Raw genomic sequence first — 21126 nt, 5'->3', positions numbered from 1 at the left:
GGGAAATAAGACACCAATTTACAGACAGGAGTTTCTTGGGTTGTAAAGAATCCGTTAATTCTCACTACCGACACCAGTCTCTTGGGTTGGGGGGCTCATCTACGGAGTATGTCAGCCCAAGGTGGATGGTCTCAGACCCAGAGGAGACGGTCGTCAAATTACCGGGAGCTACGAGCAGTTTGGAAAGCTCTGTCGTATTTCTCGGTGGAGTTGAGGGGTTCCAACCTACAGGTCAGATCAGACAACAAAACAGTTGTGGCATACATAAACCATCAGGGGGAACAAAAACCCAAATCTTACACTCCCTAACCACCAGGATTTTCTTCTGGCCAGAAAAGAATGTTATCTCTCTGTCAGCGGTTTTTCTTAAAGGGACACAGAAATTCTGCCCTAGTATTTTAAGTTGCAAAAAATTGGATCCAGGAGAGTGGAGTCTAAAAAAGGAGATCTCTCGTCCAGAGATGGGGTCCTCAACAAATAGATTTACTTGCAAACAAAAACAATTGGAAGTTGCTAATTTACTTCTCCCTGCATCCAAGGGACAAAAAGAGTGCAGGAACAGACGCTCTTGGTAGAATTTTCATTTAGCTTATTTCTTCCCACCACTGCCTCTAATTCCGAGAGTCCTAAGAAAAAGGAGAGAGAGAGCAAATGTAATTGTGATGGTACCAAACTGGCCAGGGAGGTCTTGGCATCTGCTTCTGTCAAAAATGGAAAAAACCTGGGTTCTACTGTTGTCCCAGGACCTTCTAACGCAAGGCCCGGTTTTCCATCCCAAAGCAGAAAGGTTACACCCGTCAGCCTGGATTCTGAGAGGTTCATTTTAAAATCTAAGGGCCTTTCTGACTCTGTAGTCAACACCATGTTATCCAGCAAGAAAAGGGACTAGTAGGATCTACCAGAAAATCTGGAAAAAATGAATTTAAAGTGGGCAACATTCCCTCAATTTTTTTTTTTTTTTTCATAACAAGAAGGATTTAGCAAAGGGTTAAAACCCACCACCCTCAGAGTGCAGATTTCGGCCTTGAGCGATTCTTTGGATGAAAGGTTGGCCTCTAACCCGTGGATCATATGATTCATGAAAGGTGCAGAAAGACTTGGGGCTCTTTCACACTTACGTTCTTTTCTTCCGGCATAGAGTTCCGTTGTCGGGGCTTTATGCCGGAAGAATCCTGATCAGGATTATCCCCATGCATTCTGAATGGAGAGAAATCCGTTCAGGATGTCTTCAGTTCAGGACCGGAATTTTTTTTGGCCGGAGAAAATACCGCAGCATGCTGCGCTTTTTGCTTCGGCCAAAAATCCTGAACACTTGCCGCAAGGCCGGATCCGGAATTAATGCCCATTGAAAGGCATTAATCCGGATCCGTCCTTAAGCTAAACGTCATTTCGGCGCATTGCCGGATCCAACGTTTAGCTTTTTCTGAATGGTTACCATGGCTGCCAGGACGCTAAAGTCCTGGCAGCCATGGTAAAGTGTAGTGGGGAGCGGGGGAGCAGTTTACTTACCGTCCGTGCAGCTCCCGGGGCGCTCCAGAGTGATGTCAGGGCGCCCCACGAGCATGGATGACATGATCGCATGGACACGTCATCCATGCGCATGGGGCGCTCTGATGTCATTCTGGAGCGCCCCGGGAGCCGCATGGACTGTAAGTATACTGCTCCCCACTACTACTATGGCTACCAGGACTTTAATAGCGTCCTGGCTGCCATAGTAACACTGAACGCATTTTGAAGACGGATCCGTCTTCAAATGCTTTCAGTTCACTTGCGTTTTTCCGGATCCGGCGTGTAATTCCGGCAACTGGAGTACACGACGGATCCGGACAACCCAAGTGTGAAAGAGGCCTTAGACCTAGAATAAGACCACTAGTTGCTCCTTGGGACTTGAACTTGTTTTTTTCAGGGCTTACTAATCCCCCATTTGAACCTTTTGGAGGTAGCGAACATTAAATACTTAACACTCAAGATGGTATTTCTTGTTGCAATTACCGTACAAATACAAGCTTTCTCGTGCATGGCATTGGGGGACACAGCACCATGGGTATATGTCCAACTACCACTAGGAGGCACTAGACACAAAAAGTGTTGGCTCCTCCCAGGTGGGCTATACCCTCTCCACAGGCACGAGGCTATTCAGTTTTAGTCTAGTGTCCGTAGGAGGCAGACCTGTCCTGCTTTTTTGCAGGTTCTGCTGTTTATTTTTATTCTTTTTTTCTCTCTTCCGCAGGTCGGTTTTTTTCCACCGTTATACCTGCTGCAGGCTGGGGCTCCATCGTGTTCCACTTTAGTTGCCCCCCCTGCGGGCGCGTACTTCGGTACCATCGCCGGTCACCCAGTCCCCACGGACTGCATCCGCAGTGGCTTGCCGGCATTCCCACGGTTCCCGTGTTGAGTCTGCCGAAGGGGTGACCGTGCTGCGCCCGAAGACATCGGATGGTGAGTATATCGGATGGTGAGTATACTCCCCTGTCCCTGTGTCCCTGCCCCAGGGTTAGGTTCCCTTCTGTGGCCAGGGGGATGGGATCCACCTTAGCTGGGGGTCCTGGGGAGCCTCTTCGTTCCTCCTAGCCAACCCCCTCCCCCTCCTGGGGGGGTTATATTCATTTTTTTTTTTTTTTTTTTTTTCCTCCCTTCTTTTCCCCCTCGGTTGGTCTTTTCTCTCCTCCCTGGCCACAGTCTCTCCCTGGCTTCCCCGCTACTTTAGTCCCCGGCTTCTGCCGGGACTAGGCCTCATCTTCTATGGCCTGTCCCCGGCTCCCAGGTGCTCTGTTTGCCCTGATCTGCCTATCCCCAGGTGTCGCTTCTCCCCCCCTACCCTACTCACCTATTTTTATGGTTCGGTGGGCCCTCTGTCGGCCGCGGTTCGCCCCGCCCCCCTTGCTCCGTTCCCGGCCACCTCATAAATCGAGGCCCCGGCTTTTGGGCCTGCTAGGCCGCAATCTTCCCGGCCCCTCCCCCTTGCTTCCCGGGCTTTTCTGAGCCCCGCCCGGCCCTCGGGAGGAGCTATCTCCTCACCCTTTCCTGGGCTAACATGTTTTTTCTGTTGGAGGGGGTGGTTAACCCCTCGATTGCTTCATGTCCCCTGCAGCCCTACTGACCACCTCTTTTTTGGGGAACAGCTGCTGCTGCACCTCTTTGGGGGAACACTGCGTCCGGGTCAGGATAGACAGCCTCTGCTGGCTGCTTTTTGAGCATCTCTTCTCCCAACAGCTCCTCGGTCGCCACGTGTTTTCACGTGCGTCCGCTGTCTACAATGGCTGCCATGTGGTCATCCTGTCCCTGCTGGTGTGCAGTACCTCTTCCCAGATCCCATTGTTTTCCCTGAACAATCTTTTTGTGTAGGTTCCCTATGAATGGGTCCCTCCGTGTCAATGCCATGGGAACCTTGGCCGACTCTCCCTGGCAGTGTCGCTGGAACGCTACCAACCCAAATTGCGGCCACCTCTGCCCTCCCAGGGTCCTCCCTGCAGATGGGGCATGCTCAGTTAGGGGTACCTGCACCCGGGTTCGGCGAGGGGTAGCTCACAGTACACCCTCGGGTGGTCTCAACGGGGTCCCACCCCTCCTCGGCATCCTCGGATCCCCCCCAGGACAGGCCTGAGGCTGGTGACGAATCCTTCCTGTCACCCCATCCGTTGCCTCTGGGGACACCTCTGCACCGATTCCCTCGGAACAGAGCATCAGGCGGTCTTCCTCCATATAGAAGCCCTCTGGGAGGTCAAGACTACGTGCACGGAGGAACCTCTCCTACCTAAACAGGGTTGGTATCCCCTCTAGTGGATTTTCGGATGGTGCTCCCCTGACCGCACAGGTATTCAACCGCACAGGTAAGGCAGCCGTCCCCGTGTTTAGCATACTGAGTCACCTACCCGGTGTCTGATACGTACGCCTTCTCCTTAACAGGGGGGTTCCTGCACCACTGCCATAGGCTGTCCCTGACAAGCCTTCCTGGTTCCCCTATACCAGGGGCTATCCTCTACACATTTGAGAGTGTTTCCGTGGGGTTCCCATCCTGGTGTTGGTGTTCGCCACTCTACCTCATTACAGGGAGTTCCTGTTCTGGGCAAGCGGTTAGCTCGGCTATCGCCTCCTGTAGGTTGGTGAGTTCAGAGCAATTGTACAGCCGCCTTGCCCCTTTTCTTAGGTAGTGTACCTACAGGAGCCATTACTCCTGGCTGGCTCTATGGTGTTCCATACAGCACTATTTCTCCCTTCCGGGTGAGATATACAGGTCGCTTCAATTGCCGTTGCAATTGCACCTGTCTGTTCCCAGCCACTTTGCTCCTGTCATAGGTGGAGTACCTACACCATCTCCTGATGCTGTAGCCGATTCCCCTGGCTTGGCGCTATGGTGTTCCATGCGACACTATTTCTCCCTTCCTGGCGAGATATACAGGCTGCCTTTAATTGCCGCTGCAATTGCGCCTGTCTGTTCCCAGCCAATTTGCTTCCTTCACAGGTAGAGTACCTACGCCATCACCGGTGCTGTAGCCGATACCTCTGGCGGGCTCTGTTGTGTTCCATGCGGCAACATTTCTCCCTACGGGCGGAATATAGAGGCCACTTTCAATTGCCGTAGAATTGCCCCTGTCCGGTTCAGTTACCTGTCTGTTCCCTGCCGCCTTGATCCCTTAACAGGTGGAGTACCTGAGCCATCTCCGGATGCGGTAGCCGTTCCTCCTGTCCGGCTTTATGGTGTTCCATGTGGCATTTTCTCTCCTTACAGGACGAGATATTGAGGCCTCCTCCTATTGCCGTGGCCATTGCACTTACCTCATCATAGTGTGCACCAAACGGCCATCTTACTCCCTTCATGGGTAGAGTCCCTGAACCGTCTCCGATGCTGCAGCCGTTCAACCTGTCTGGCTTCTAGGGTGTGCTATGCGGCCCTGTTTCTGTTGCCATTGCACCTACCTGATTGTGGTGTGCACCTGTCTTGTTCTTTGTGGTACCGTGCGGCCCTACTGGGTTCCATTGTTAACGCGGTTGCTGTTGCACCTCTCTGGGTCTAGGGTGCACCATGCGGCCACATTGCTTCGATCTTAAATGTAGTTCCTCTAACACAGCCATATTTCTACTTTACAGGTTGTGTACCTGTACCCTCCGTATGCTGTCTCATTCCCAGATGCTGTGGCTATGTTTCCACTCTCCTTAGTTGGCAACATGCAGCCACTTTCCCCATATTTTAGGCGTGTGTTTGTAGTACCCCAAGCGCTGGGCCCTGTGGTGCGGTCTGTAGCTCAGACAGTTTCTGTATCACTGGGTGTTTTCTGCCCACGGGTTCTAATCTGTGCTGCGGATGTTGGTTCCATCCATTTGGTTCTTCCATACATCTGCCACTCCTTTACTGTCGCGCTCATTGGTCTCCTTCTACCTCTCAAGGCACTGTCTGCACCAGGCCCCCTTCGTTCAGCGTGTGCATGGTTTCCATGTCTGGCAGGTGTGGGCCAGCCCAACCCCCACCTTGTCGGTCTACTGCTACTTCTGGTAGCTCCAGTATATGACTGATCTGTCTGATCCGGCGGGTGGTCCTCATTCAACCACGCTCCCTACTCCGTGGCCAGGTGGTTGTTGGCCTTCGTGCTGTAGTTGCTCTTGCCTTCTCTTTACGGTACTACGGTATGCTGTGCTCCGCGTTACCCCATGTTATAGGGGAGTACTCGCGTTGTTTCCTAATTGCTGAGCGGCCCATTCCTGGTGAAGTACAAGGATCTCCACTGGATCTTCTACCTTGTTTGGACACGTAGCTGGTGGCATCGGCCGCGGCTGAGGTTTTCTGTCATCGCTGGATGTCCGCCACACGGAATCCTTCTGGGTCCACGGCTTTTATCATTGCTGGACGTCCTCCCTGATGGGTCAAGGACAGGACCTCTGAGCGCCACACACACCTGTCTGAATTTTCAGCTGCTTGCTCTGGTATCGGACAGGGCCCCGTAGTTCCTTTTGGGTCCAGGTGTTTTCGGTATTCCCTTGTATTTTCTGCTTAGTTGTGCTACATGGCGGAGGGGCAGTCCTCTTGGACCTTGCCGTCGTCTGCACCTGTCTGGTGCTTTCTCCCCCCTGGAAGTTTTCTGTATGCCGGTCGCAGCTGGTTTCTACATTTCTATGTAGGCTACCCCGGTTTTTTCATGGCGACTTCTGCATTCCTTATGCATATGGATGTCTGTCGTTTTGTGGTACATCCCGAGCTGCTGTACTTGCCCTCTCTGGGACAATGTTTAAGGTTTGCTGGTCAATATTCTTGGTACGGCTAGTTGTCCATGGCCTATGCCCCTTCCCCTATGGTGGTTTCTTTTCGCCTTTCCTGGATATTCTGGCTTGCGTTGTCTTCTGGTGGTTCAGCTTCTGGTTCCTTGTGAGCCCATACTGGGTACTCCTTTCTGGAGTCCCTGTCCCTGTTCATTTGAGGTCCTCTTGGGATTTGTGTCTCTTTTTCCAGCCTCCCACGTCAAGTACCTGGTATTGAGTGGTTTAGTGCTGCGGTTTGCAGTTCCACCGTATGGTCTCCTTCGGGAGGGACCTCCTCCTGTTGTAGGACCTTTCCTCTTTAGGTTTTTTGGAGTGCTCTCCTTCTACTCCCATGTCTCTCAGTCCAGTGTGTCCTGCCGAGGTTGCCTGGCCTGTATCTGGCTTCTTTTTTCCATGCTACTTCACATGCCCAGTGTTTCCTCTGGTCTTACGCTTCACGGTGATATCTTGTTTTCGGAGGCTTGCGCCTCGTCTCCTGTTTTTGGGGACGCAGGAGCTATCGTTCTTTTCCTGGTTTTTTACCTACAACCCCCTCCTTCTCCAGGGTTGGCGGTTTCCTCTAGCAGCCTTGGGTTTTCACCTTTACATGGGGCGCTTAGCTTCTTTCCTGGCCTTGCGGTGAGGGGAGTCCCCTCCCTTCACATGTGAGCCTTGCTATGGCTCCCCCACTCGTTTGGTTTTCAGTGCTTCCCTGTTTCTTTTCTCCCCTGGCCTTTCAGGGGATGGCCACAGGTTTTTTTGGGTCTGGAACAATGTAGAGCGTTGGGTAGTTTCACCACGCGGTGCTGTCCTACTTTTTTCTCCAGCCCTTGGCTGCGCTCTGTTTCCTTTTGCCACCTTCTTGCATTTGGGATTTTCTTCCAGTCATTTGTCCTGGGGTGCTGGCAGTCTTCCCTGCTTCTTCTGAGGTTTCTTCCTTGTTATGGAACCTCTTGCCCATCTCGTGTTTTTTCCCGTTGGGTCACATGGTTCTCCTGCACCTGTATGCCCAACCGGTGGCGCGTCTCTTCTTTTCCCTCCCTCAGGGACTGCTTTGGGACGTCCCATGGTGCTGTGTCCCCCAATGCCATGCACGAGAAAATTGGATTTTTTGTACTCACCGTAAAATCCTTTTCTCGTAGTAGGCATTGGGGGACACAGATCCCTCCCTATGTTTTTTCTTCCGCTTCTCCGGGCTGGTCTCTTGATCTTTCCCGGTACGGGAGTTGTTGGTTCCTTGCTTTTCTTCTCTCTCCTACTGCTTTTGGTACAAACTGAATAGCCTCGTGCCTGTGGAGAGGGTATAGCCCACCTGGGAGGAGCCAACACTTTTTGTGTCTAGTGCCTCCTAGTGGTAGTTGGACATATACCCATGGTGCTGTGTCCCCCAATGCCTACTACGAGAAAAGGATTTTACGGTGAGTACAAAAAATCCAATTTTCTCGCTCGATATCATTGGGGGGGGGGGGGAGACAGGGCCGTGGGTATAGCACAAAATACAAGCTTTTTCTTTTAGAGAACCCTTCTTAACTGTTAGAGATGACAGAATTATCTTGAGGTTTGATAACTTTCTTACTCAAGGTAGTCTCCGATTTTCACAGGATGGAGGAAGTTATCCTTCCCTCATTTTGTGAAAACCCCAAGTTGGAAGCGGAAAAGGCTTTCCACAGTTTGGACGTCAAAAGATGTGTTTTGAAATATTTATCGGATACTAAGTCCTGGAGAGGATCCAATAACTCTTCATTCAGTTTCTAGGGGGTAGAAAAGGTTTAAAGGTTTCTTAAGCGAGCATAGCGCGTTGGCTAAAGTCGGCCATTTGTAAAGCCTACAGAGTAATGGGGAAGGAACCTCCCTCTAATCTGAAAGCCCATTCTACCAGGGCGGTATCGACATCCTGGGCGGAAAAGGCATCCACCTCGTTAGATCAAATATGTAAAGCTGCAACCTGGTCCAATCCCCATACTTTTGTCAAACACTACAGGGTGGATATTGATGCTAGGAGGGACCTCTCATACGGGAGAAAGGGAGGGACAACCGCTTGAAGAACCTAAGTTATTTGTTAGTTCTCAAAGTAAGGTGCCGTCATGGAGGCGAGGGGAAAAACTGAATTTGTCTATTAATTTGTCTAGTAATTCCCTTTTCACAAAGCCTCCATGACTGCACCGCTTTTTATTTGGGTGGGACTATAAGCGGTGCGGTCATGGAGGCTACACAGTGTGCATGCTCCAACCCGGCGAGGCCGGCGCGGGATCTCGGCCTGGACCGAAAGATGACACAAGGGAATAGGAGGGCGGGCAGAGGCTGGGGCTCCAACACAGTGAGCGCCGCCCCTGGGCACTTGCAAGTGGTCATCTGCATATGAATTAAACTTCGTTTTTCCAGCTTCTGCAAGTGTAAAGAAAAAGACAAAGGTACTATTACATTCATGTATAGGTGTGCTATAGGACAAGCACTGTATATGGCCATATGGCGGTGACTGACTCCCTTTTAACTGCTCATTTGCATATGGAGTAAAACCTCTGTTCAGAATGAAGCAATGATTCATTAAGTGAAAGGTATCGTTACATTCATCTGAGTTAGCCCTGCAAAGCATTGTGGTTGGGGGTAGTGGATTTCCTGGTAACAGACTCCCTGTAAAGGCATCTTTGCTATTGAGACCTCCTTTAAGGGCTCCTGCACATGACCGCATGTATTTTGCGGTCTGCAAAAAATGCGGTGACATCTGTGTTGCATCTGTTGGTGTTTTTTGCGGACCCATTTTATTTATTTTTTTAAATGTTGTAATTGCCGATCCTTGTCCACAAAATGGACACGAATAGGACATGCTCTATATTTTTGGTGGGGCTGTCTGCATTTTGTTCGAACTCATTGAAATGAATAGGTCCACATCCTATGCAAAAAAAACAAAAAAAAAACAGAACTGACAGTGAAACAAAATATGTGCATGAGGCCTAACGGTAATGTTTTATCTGTGTATTGATTATTCATTAGATATTTTGTTTTTTTAAGGAGTCGAAAAGATAGCCTGGAAAGTGAAAGTTCTTCAGCCATAATCCCCCACGAATTGATACGCACACGACAACTGGAAAGCGTCCATCTCAAATTTAATCAGGAGTCTGGCGCTCTTATTCCACTTTGTTTAAGGTGATGTTTCATTTAATTCTCCAATGTATTGGTTGGTAACTCATTTTGCCCCTGTGCAGTCAGATGTGGAAGCGACTGAGTCACTAAATTCAGGCATAAACATTGTTTGTTAGGACTAAAGAGACCAAAGTTCCATGAAATCGTTCTGTGAAAATAAACGTGTTTCAGCACAGACAATGGTTTTTGCCCTTCGATTCTCATTTTAACACTACTTCTCCTTAATCTAGGGGTAGACTGTTACACGGACGACACTTTACATATAAAAGTATTACTGGAGACACAGCCATCACTTTTGTGTCTACAGGCGTAGAAGGAGCCTTTGCTACAGAGGAGCATCCTTATGCAGCGCATGGTCCTTGGTTACAGGTAAGAAGTCTTCTCTGCATTAGAGGAGGGTTGATGGCGGGGCCTCTATGTATTTACATAGAGCAATAATGCTATTAGGGTTGTTGCCAGAGCACATTTCATGTGCGGATTAGTTTTATTTTTATTTTTATTTATTTTTTAGTACTACACAAATGATTATTACGGTCATCACTGCACTTGTTTCCTGTATGGAAACCCTCAAATCATGACCTATTGATGGTATGAGAATTGGAGCGAAGAACCCAAAAAAAAAACTAAATATGAAAAGGCAAATTATAAAAAAAAATCCCCCCCCCCTCCCTGTTTTGTGCCTTTTCTGTTTGCCCTGTGTACATATATAAGTTGCACTATGTAATATAACATAAGGCTAGGGAGTACAACTTGGCGTGCATGTCTAGATATATTGGATTAATGGGACCAGTCATTACTCTGCTTTGTCCTTGGAAAGAGGTTTCTGTGCTACTTGGTCTTTAGGCTACTTTCACACTAGCGTTTTTCTTTTCCGGCATTAAGTTCCGTCCTAGGGGCTCAATACCGGAAAAGAACTGATCAGTTTTATCCCCATGCATTCTGAATGGAGAGTAATCCGTTCAGGATGTCTTCAGTTCAGTCTTTTTGACTGATCAGGACAGAGATAAAACTGCAGCCTGCTACGGTTTTATCTCCAGCCCAAAAAACTGAACACTTTCCTGAATGTCTGATCCGGCATTTTCTTTTCCATAGGAATGTATTCGTGCTGTTCAATGCATTTGTAAGATGGATCAGGATCCTGATCAGTCTTAGGCCTCTTTCACACTTGCGTTGTCCGGATCCGGCGTGTACTCCACTTGCCGGAATTACACGCCGGATCCGGAAAAACGCAAGTGTACTGAAAGCATTTCAAGACGGATCCGTCTTCAAAATGCTTTCAGTGTTACTATGGCAGCCAGGACGCTATTAAAGTCCTGGTTGCCATAGTAGGAGCGGGGGAGCGGCATACTTACAGTCCGTGCGGCTCCCGGGGCGCTCCAGAATGACATCAGAGCGCCCCATGCGCATGGATGACGTGCCATGCGATCACGTCATCCATGCGCGTGGGGCGCCCTGACGTCACTCTGGAGCGCCCCGGGAGCCGCACGGATGGTAAGTATGCTGCTCCCTCGCTCCCCACTACACTTTACCATGGCTGCCAGGACTTTAGCGTCCCAGCAGCCATGGTAACCATTCAGAAAAAGCTAAACGTCGGATCCGGCAATGCGCCAAAACGACGTTTAGCTTAAGTCCGGATCAATGGCATACGTTTTGACGGATCCGGCAGGCATTTTCCGGTGACGAAACTGCTTGCCGGACAACTCTGCCGCAAGTGTGAAAGTAGCCTTAGTGGCGCTCTTGTATGCTAGGCTGCAGTGCATTCCTGTGTGGATCAAACTGTCTATTCTTATAAAAGATACTGTAGCAACGTGGAGAATATTGAGGAGACAGTACTGGTTATCTTATAGAATATCTAAACCTCTTCCGCTGCGGAATAATCCGGAGTTCGTGCAGGGACATACCAATAGTCGGACATCTGCTTCATGACTCGGAACCCAGATGGCTCTGTGCTGAGGAGCTGATGGCTAAATCTACTTTACTCCCCTTCCAGAATATTCAATCTGCCCAGGTTAGAGCCGCTATAACATCAAATCTAGTAGTAGTGCACCAAAACCTCCTAGATAAAATTCTGGAACTGGGAGAGGGTAAGGTGTCAGTCTCTTCTATCTATTATAGAATGCAAAAGGAAAGAACCCAAAGTGAAAGGCAGGCGGAATTCAAAAATTGGGCTGAACAAATAGGAGATGGTAATATAGATCAGAAAATGCAAAAAGGATGGATGCGGGTAAGAAGTCCTATCCTAAATGAAGCTTGGTGGGATACTCCATTGCGAATTATACACAGAGCCATCTTTGGTTTTAATATACCCCCGCACCCAGGTAGACCTGACCGTAAAACAAATTGCCCTAAATGTGGCAGAAGTTACACCGACCTATATCATGGGCTCTGGACATGTCCGAAGAGCAAGCAGCTCTGGGAGGGGGTGGCGAGGATGGTTAGAGACATGAGGGTAGAATTAATTCCCCAACTTTTTCTATTTCATTTTGAGGAGGGGGAGGGATGCGGAGGTCTGTGCCCCGTCTGTTCTACTCGATCTGCATGATGACCAAAAGATGTACATTGCAGAGGTGGCTGCAAACGGCGATGCCTACAATATCCACTATTGTGGAACAGCTAAAAAGATTGTTGCATATTGAGCGCCCAGATACAATGCGATCCAAAGCTAGACAAAGGGGCTTTTTCAGAAATGGAGACGTTTTATTGCCACATATATGTCAGACTCAGAAATACCACATATACTGCAGCCTTTCTCTGTGACAGACGGGTATCTGGGGGGGCTGGGTAGGTTGTTCCTACAGGATATTGGTATCAGAAATGGGCAGAGAGATTCCTGAAAAGGATGCCCCCTAGTGGGTAATTGGATGAGCACTTGCACAACTGTTAAGCTGACTTTGGACTCTATTAATGTGCTGACGTGTACCCCATTAATATGTGATATTTTTTTAGAGGTCAGTAGATCTCTTTTGTAAGTGACCTTGTTTAGTGACTGTTTTGGATTCTGTATATCTTATTTCTCAGTGATAATGTTTTAGGGTCTGCGAACCCTGATGTAATAATACTATAAAATTATAACATAAGGCAGATACAGATGTCATGGAATATGCTGCACATCTGCAGAAGAACCCACGTTATGTGCATATTCCATTGCTGATTTTGCAGATTTCATGCTATTGAATTGCAAAGGGTGAATAGTGTGGATTTAAAAATTCTGCTACATGTGGCTGGGATTTTCCGAACCCTATCCACCTGTATCGTATTGTACATCTTCTCACAGTAAGTGGGATCTGACTGCACGTTAGAAATAATGTTTCTTAAAACACGTCACCCAGTGTCTCCCATATTTATCCATGTGCGCTCAGTGCAGCTACCTGTGTGCCGCAGTTGAAATTGCATTTTTTTAGGTTTGAAGAAATTGCTAGTTAAGGCTACTTTTACACTAGCGGCAGGATGGATCCGACGGGCTGTTCATCCTGTCAGATCCGTCCTGCCACTATTTTGCCTGACTGCCGCTCTGTCCCCATTGACTATAATTGGGACAGGGGCAGAGCTCCGTCGCAGCACTGCGAGAGGCCGTCGGACTAAAAGTACTGCATGTCTGACTTTTTAGTATGGTGGCCTCTCGCCGCGCAATGCCATGCTGCACCAGAGCTCCGCCCCCGTCCCCATTATAGTAAATGGGGGACGGAGCGGCGGTCGGGCGGCACGGCGAAATAGCAGCAGGACGGATCCGACAGGGTGAACAGCCTGTCGGATCCGTCCTGCCGCTAGTGTGAAAGTACCCTAAGGCATATGTCCCGCACATACAGGGCACATTTTTAGAAAATATATTGTTGAAAACTAGTGCATTTTATTTTTATAAAGCATACGGCCATCATATTTTGGTATGTGTTTTGTGGCCTGCTTTTTTTTAATTTTTTTTTTAAGTTCTGGGGGAGCGGTCTAACCCACCTCTGCCGGGGTTTTTTTTTTACCAGTAAAAAAATTATTTTTTTTTTATAAAAAGCCAAAAATGCTAGAATAGCCGCAAGTGTTATTTTTGTTCAGTACCTCCAGTTTTTCTCTGGCTTTTTTTTTTTTTTTTTTTTTTTTTTTTTCTTCTCCTTCTTCCTCCACTATTGTTTGCCTACTAGCATTTTCTTCATGGTATTTTTCCCCTATAAAGGTGTTGGCAAAACATCTGAAGAAAAAAAAAAGTGCCAAGTCGCTTGTTTGTCCTGGTTCATATTTCCCATAGACCTTCAGCTAACATCTGGATTTGGGGTTTACTGCTGGCGCAAAAAAAAGCACAAAGGGCTTAAAAGTATCGAAAAATGCCAACAAAAGCCTACATGTGAAAGCTCCCAAAAAGTGTTTTTCTGATTAGAAGTTCGAATTTGTAGAAATGTTACACCATTTTTCCTCATTGGAAAACCATTGGGTCAGTAACGCTGAGACTGTAATGGCAGTGCCATAGAAAAAAAATTACTCTTAGGGCTCATACACATTAACATATTTTCTTTCTGCATCCGTTCCGTGTTTTTGTTTTTTCTTTTTTTTTGTGGAACCATTTATTTCAATGGGTCCACACAAAAAAAACTAATTACTCCGTGCGCATTCTTTTTCCGTATGTCCATTCCGCAAAAGGATAGAACATGTCCTTTTATTATCCACATTACGGACAAGGATTAGGGGCCAGCAGCCTGACATCGGCCATATTTTTTGCGGACCAAAAAAATGCATACTGTCATGTGCGTGAGCCCTTAGGGTGCATTCACATGTAATGTTTTATGGTGTTTTCAGCACTTATGTAGTAGCTTTTTATTTATTTTTTTTGCACTTCCGGATTTTGTTGCATTGTTTATTTGCAAAAATGCCTGCTCCATAAATTAGCTAAAAGTCTATGAGAATTATGAAATGCAGGACATACATTCGTTTTTACCATCTCCTCTTCTATAGGAGCAAAACTCCTGGACAAAAAACATCACCCATACATTTGTTTAGGGGAAAATAAAGTAAAAAATGACATTAAAAAAATGCATGCTGTCTGGGGGAAAAAAAGCCAACTGTTTCTAGACACGAGACGCTGGACACAATTTGTGTGTGAAGGAAGCCGTACAAAGAAAACCCTGCTGTAAAGCCTTCCATTACTTCTGAAAGTGCGATCAAATGTTTTACCAATTACGTAGAAGACAGAATATAAGGCTCGCTCCGTTTTATCTCCTCAGATTTTGTTGACAGAGGAGTTGGTGGAAAGGATGCTGGAAGACTTAGAAGATTTAAGCTCTCCAGAGGAAGTAAGTTCTCCTTAGCCCATAGAGGCGGGGGTGAAGGGTTCCTGGAAAGGGCCAGACTTAGTTCTGCAGCCCTAGATTTTCAACATCAAACAGGGGAACTCGCTGGAGTGTGCCGTTTCCTGCATTCACAATGATTCATTTATTAACTCCAGGCCTGTAATCTAGTGAAGATCAGAATACAGTGCACACAGGGAAAATACAGGCCAAGGTCTGGGAGTCTGCTGTTCATGTAATCACTTGAACGTATCTGCAGAATAAGCCAATTCAGCCTTGCGTGTACCAGAACAGGTTTATGTAAATATCTCTTGGGGGACTTTTTGGGTTAGTATAGGTTTTCATGCACTGACTGCTAACAGAGGTAATGCAGATAGCAAGCAGCTGAAACACAATGTATACTACAGACTTGTAGAACTTTTTCATTGTACATTGACTTTCTCATGTAGTCTGCTCATGTCCAGAGATGAAAATAGGGCTAAGGGTCCATTCACACGTCCGCAATTCTGTTCCGCATTTTGCAGAACGGAATTGCGGACCCATTCATTTCTATGCGGCAATTGCGGACAAGAAATAGGCATTTTCTATTAAGTGCCAGCGATGTCCGGTCCACACAATGCACATCGCCGTTTTTTGTGGATCTGCAAAACACACACTGACCCTTAATGCTTCTTTATAGGATGCCACTGCACCCAGTGTAAGTGGTCCTCTGTGAGCCAAATGAATATCAGCAATAAATAAAAATAAAAACAGGCACTCACCAACTGGAATGTCTATAGTAGAATATTTATATAGTAAAATGTACAATAAAATATCACATAAAAATTATAAAACATATAAAATATAACATAATATAATAATATATTTGCACTGAGCTTGGTATAGCTTATCTATGGTTGACAAAATGCTCTTGGGGTTCAGAAAATTGCTTGCATCAATGAATGAATGGTGATAATAGTTGGTGACAATTTGTGAATGAATATTAATAATAATGAATGTAAGAAAAAGAAAAAAGTAAAAAGTAGATAGATAAATAATTAAAGTGATTCTGTGTCCATATAGAATTGTTGTAGCAACTTGTTAATTTCCCTACATAGATTTAAGTCCAGTATTTGGTAACACTGCTGTAGCAGAGTGAAGATACAAATGTAGCAGCACACAGAGTCCGCACTCCAAGTACAAGGATATAGGTAATATTCGGGTTATTTGGATGGGGCGTCCACCTCGCTATAAAACCCTCTTACCTTGACTTTCAGAATGCTTGTCGCTGTGTATACAGTTAAGTCCTTTGTAGCGCTCGGTTATAGAACTTTTAAACTTCCCGCTTGTTGCTCTCCGGTCTCGGCGTTCCACGTGATGTTGGTGCGTGTCACCTTCCAGGAAGCAGCAGGGATCGCGTAATCTCGCGATCGTTCCGATCGGTTCCTCTTTTGCTGGTATCAAAAGGCTTATGTTAGCTGATAATATTGCCGATGATTTGTAGATCTCTTTTCCTCGGGTTCAGGTGGGTAGTATATCACTCGCAGGACCAGCCAGACGCGTTTCGAGGGGTCTGGCTGGTCCTGCGAGTGATATACTACCCACCTGAACCCGAGGAAAAGAGATCTACAAATCATCGGCAATATTATCAGCTAACATAAGCCTTTTGATACCAGCAAAAGAGGAACCGATTGGAACTATCGCGAGATTACGCGATCCCTGCTGCTTCCTGGAAGGTGACACGCACCAACATCACGTGGAACGCCGAGACCGGAGAGCAACAAGCGGGAAGTTTAAAAGTTCTATAACCGAGCGCTACAAAGGACTTAACTGTATACACAGCGACAAGCATTCTGAAAGTCAAGGTAAGAGGGTTTTATAGCGAGGTGGACGCCCCATCCAAATAACCCGAATATTACCTATATCCTTGTACTTGGAGTGCGGACTCTGTGTGCTGCTACATTTGTATCTTCACTCTGCTACAGCAGTGTTACCAAATACTGGACTTAAATCTATGTAGGGAAATTAACAAGTTGCTACAACAATTCTATATGGACACAGAATCACTTTAATTATTTATCTATCTACTTTTTACTTTTTTCTTTTTCTTACATTCATTATTATTAATATTCATTCACAAATTGTCACCAACTATTATCACCATTCATTCATTGATGCAAGCAATTTTCTGAACCCCAAGAGCATTTTGTCAACCATAGATAAGCTATACCAAGCTCAGTGCAAATATATTATGTTATATTTTATGTTTTATAATTTTTATGTGATATTTTATTGTACATTTTACTATATAAATATTCTACTATAGACATGCCAGTTGGTGAGTGCCTGTTTTTATTTTTATTTATATCACGCAATTATATTGTTTATTGGATGATCAGGTGAAACCTCCTAAAAACAGAGCACCTTGACCACACTAACAGACACGGGTGAGCCACGTTATATTTGTGTCCCCCGAATATCAGCAATAGCACAGATCTCTCCATTCATGATGGTGTGCTTCAGCGTGTCAGCGTAGGTAAACCTGTTTCAGCCTGGAATTCTAGCTCGGGTTGGCATGAACACTAGTCTATGATCCCCTGCGCTGCTGGAGGATTCCCTTAAAAAGGTATTCCAGTTGTTAAGTTATCCCCTGTCCTGTGGATAGGGTATACCTATTAGATCGGAGGGGGTCCCAGCAATAGAGAACGGGGGCCCTGCTGCTTCCCTAAACGGAACGGAGCCGGTCACACATGCGGATGCTCACTCCATACATTTCTATGGGAGTTCTGGAGATGGCTAAATACAAGGGGGCCATTGCGGTTGTTTGACGTTAACCCCTGTGTATAGAACAGGCATCCTCAAACTGCGGCCCTCCAGCTGTTGTAAAACTACAACTCCCACAATGCCCTGCTATAGGCTGATACCTGTAGGCTGTTTGGGCATGCTGGGAGTTGTAGTTTTGCAACAGCTGGAGGGCTGCAGTTTGAGGATGCCTAGTATAGAAGATGGTGTCAAACAACTGGCATAACCTTTTAATTTATGACGAGCCACAAGCCTCATCGTAAATGAGGTGCCTCTTCTGCCAGTTCATGTACCAAGTTGGTCATTTGTGCCAGTTTCCAGGCATACAGGTTAGTAAATTTGCCAGATTTCCAGCAAAAAAATATAACCCTTAAAATAGAATTTACTTTATTTTATCTTCTAAAAAGCAATATCCCAATATAACTAAAGTGACGGTCAAATCCCATCTAATGTATGCAGTGTACTTCAATAGATGCTAAATGATGATAGAGGTACAGATCTAGGTATAGGGTGGGGAATACTTTCCCTAAAGTTACCCTATGATTAGACTGGGCCCAGAGACGACCCCTGATGGTGGGGACTCTGTCCTCGTGCCTGGGCTATAACACCCTAGATGGCCCTAATGGGTCCTCTTACCCCTATACACCCTTACTGACCCTGGACGGGTCAGCATACCCTCTGGGCTGAGTCTAATCATAGGGTAACTTTAGGTATTCCCCACCCTATACCTAGATCTGTACCTCTATCATCATTTAGAATCTATTGAAGTACACTGCATACATTAGATGGGTTTTGACTGTCACTTTAGTTATATTGGAATATTGCTTTTTAGAAGATAAAATAAAGTATATTGTATTTTAAGGGTTATTTATTTTTGCTGGAAATTTGTGTTTGGACTCGATAACTCAGTTATAGGACACTTGATATTGGTAAATTGCTGGAATTTTTGTAAATTTGCCAGAACTGATGACACTGTCACGTTCCACTCTACAGGGTCGAGGGTGGCGTAAAAACACAGCATGCGCCTAAAGTTAGGTGCATGGGTGTTTTAAAAACTTGCAAAATTGGGCTGTGCAACTTTTGCACGCCAAAAACTGCTATGGGCAACTAAGCCAGTTTTCATTTTCCCCAAATCTTACTTCAAAAAGTGTTGTGTAGGTTGTCCATTGATCGCCTTGCATTTTCTTACATCCAGATGAAATTGCCAAAGGAATACAGCTGGCCGGAAAAGAAGCTAAAGATCTCCATTCTCCCCGACACAGTGTTTGATAATCCGCTGCCTTGAGGAGCAGACAAGGATGTAAAGTACTCTTCAACGGTCAGCAGAGGCGATTGCTGTAAGCCAAAGGAAAGCAATTACTGCACAACCGCGACGTAAAGAGACGAGCGGCACAGAAAGATGCTTGTGTGACAATCCCCCCCCCCCACACCCCGTAATAAAGGACATGCTGGTGTGTCCCTCTGACGGGCAGCCCACCTTGCATTAGCAGAACCTCGTTACACACCAAGTAGGCAGCCAATATCTGACTGTAGGTGCCATCTGATGCTGTATGTTCCAGAGAATTGAAGTTATGACACTGGAACCCACTGGTAGTTAGACCGCCAACTACATCAACGTTCCTTCGCTTCATCGTCCACCGCCACAGTGTTAAATGGCTAAGAGTTTAGTTCATTTTGATAATGAGCAATGCATGGGGAAAGGGAAGGAGAATTGCTATAGCTATGTTCTTCCATTACTTTGAGAGGAGCGAGTCAATTTTAACAAACAGATTTGTCTCATCGGCAGTACTTCTTTACCTGTGGGGTGGGCAGTACCCACAGGTGAAGTGCCCACCTGCCACACGATTGACAGAGCTGGACATTTACCCTGGACCTGACAATTTCCTGCCTGCGCCGGTGTTCAGATTAGCAGAGTGAGGGCAGAGGCTCTACTTTGGCCTCAGAGCAGTGTCTGTGCCCACGCTCTGCTAATCTGAGCAGTGACTCAGGCAGGAAATTGTCAGGGGTGGACTAAGTGTCCAGCCCTGTCAATCTTGCGGGAGGTGGAGGCGTCTTCACCTGCAGGGACAGCCCCCTACAGGTAAGTCCTGCTGCTGAGACAAATCAGTCTTACAATCGATTCGCTCATCCCTAATTCCTTTCTAATATTCATGCCAATTGATTATATTAGGTAGGACTCACGTGGCAATAAGTGCACGCACGTAGATTACTTTGTATGCCTCTATGCAGACTCCATGTATTTGCACGACATGCAGCTCCTCCTCTGTATTTTCTATACACATCCTGTCCGGATGACCACCCCTTGAGTATGTGGCTGCATGTACGGGAGGGTCTATCTAACAGAAGATACACGTTTCAAGTACAGAGTTCTATTTTGACAGGCGTAACATGACAAAAACGCCCTAAAGTGACCATCCGGACGCAGCGGGTGTCAAAATACGCTGGCTATATATGTTTCGCCATTCCGTTTCCTGATGCAACAAGTCCATGAAACGTTAATGTTTAACTTTGATTTGGTTCAAAGAACTAGATGTGACTCTTAATGTCCTGAGTTAATAGTTAAGGAGCCCTCGCTGAAGATTCTCAGGGTATGTTCACACGGCTAAAATTTGCCACTGATTCAGCAGCAGAAAATGGGCGTATTCAGCTGCTAAATCCACGTAAAAACTCCACCTTGTGTGCACCATGTAAAATGGTAGAGGTTTTTTTTCTTTTTCAGTTTTTGACTTGAAAAATGCTTGGTGACAGGGGACTTCTTGGAAACAGATTTGATTGCGGATTTTATAGAGGTGAACGGAGAAGAAGAAGAATCTCTATTTCTATAGCACCAACATATTCCGCAGCACTTTACAATCAGGGGTTCATGTACAAATAGTCATAAATTACATGGCAACGTACATGTCAATATTTACAACAAGAATGCGGACCCTGCTCGCAAGAGCTTACAATCTATGAAGAGATAGGGGGGTGATGGAAAAGGTAAAGCCTCTTTCACATGGGCGAGATTGCAATGCATGAGGTGAACACATTGCACCCGCACTGATTCTGGACCCATTCATGCTCTATTTTCTTGGTTTTTATGCAATGCAGGCCCCATAGAAGTTAATGGGGCTGCTTGAAAATCGCAAGCAAGTGCGGATGCAGTGCGATTTTCACACATGGTTGCTAGGAGATGAGCGGGATGGGGACCCAATCATTATTTCTCTTTATAACATGGTTATAAGGGAAAATAATAGCATTCTTAATACAGAATGCTTAGTACAATAGGGCTGGAGGGGTTAAAAAAATAACTCTCCTTAATCCACTTGTTCGTGCAGCCCGGCTTCTCTTAGGTCTTCTTTATTGCTGTGCAGGAGGAAAAGGACCTGTGGGGACGTCACTGCGCTCATCACATGGTCTATCACCATGGTGATGGACCATGTGATGAGCACAGTGATGTCATCAAAGGTCCTTTACCCATGTCCAGAAGAAAGAAGAGAAGCCGGGCTGCGCAAACAGGTGGATTAAGGGGAGTTAAAATATAAAAAAATATATATATTTTTTTTTTAAATCCCATTCTGTATTCAGAATGCTATTATTTTCCCTTATAACCATGTTATAAGGGAAAATAATGAAATCATCACAGAAGTTCGGGTTTGGGATCGGTGTTGTGTAGAAGTTCGGGTACCAAACAATTGTACATTTTCCCACGATGCACCTGCATCTT

At 46.3% G+C, this 21126-nt stretch overlaps 1 protein-coding gene across 2 annotated transcripts in view; it reads left to right on the top strand.

The window, feature by feature from the left end:
- The window catches only part of SUFU (SUFU negative regulator of hedgehog signaling), a 55173-nt gene extending 34657 nt beyond the window's left edge, over nucleotides 1-20516 (top strand). For both annotated transcript variants that reach the window (XM_044298934.1, XM_044298933.1), the window contains exons 9-12: nucleotides 9241-9375; nucleotides 9603-9741; nucleotides 14577-14645; nucleotides 18616-20516. In XM_044298934.1, the coding sequence (XP_044154869.1) occupies nucleotides 9241-9375; nucleotides 9603-9741; nucleotides 14577-14645; nucleotides 18616-18705 (433 nt within the window). In that variant the 3' untranslated portion in view covers nucleotides 18706-20516. The remainder of the gene's footprint in view (nucleotides 1-9240; nucleotides 9376-9602; nucleotides 9742-14576; nucleotides 14646-18615) is intronic.
- Nucleotides 20517-21126: the final 610 nt, after the last annotated feature.

Source organism: Bufo gargarizans, chromosome 6, assembly GCF_014858855.1.
Source record: "Bufo gargarizans isolate SCDJY-AF-19 chromosome 6, ASM1485885v1, whole genome shotgun sequence".
Lineage (NCBI taxonomy): Eukaryota > Metazoa > Chordata > Amphibia > Anura > Bufonidae > Bufo > Bufo gargarizans.
The sequence above is the reverse complement of the archived record's forward strand: the minus strand, read 5'-3'. Positions and strand labels throughout refer to the sequence as shown.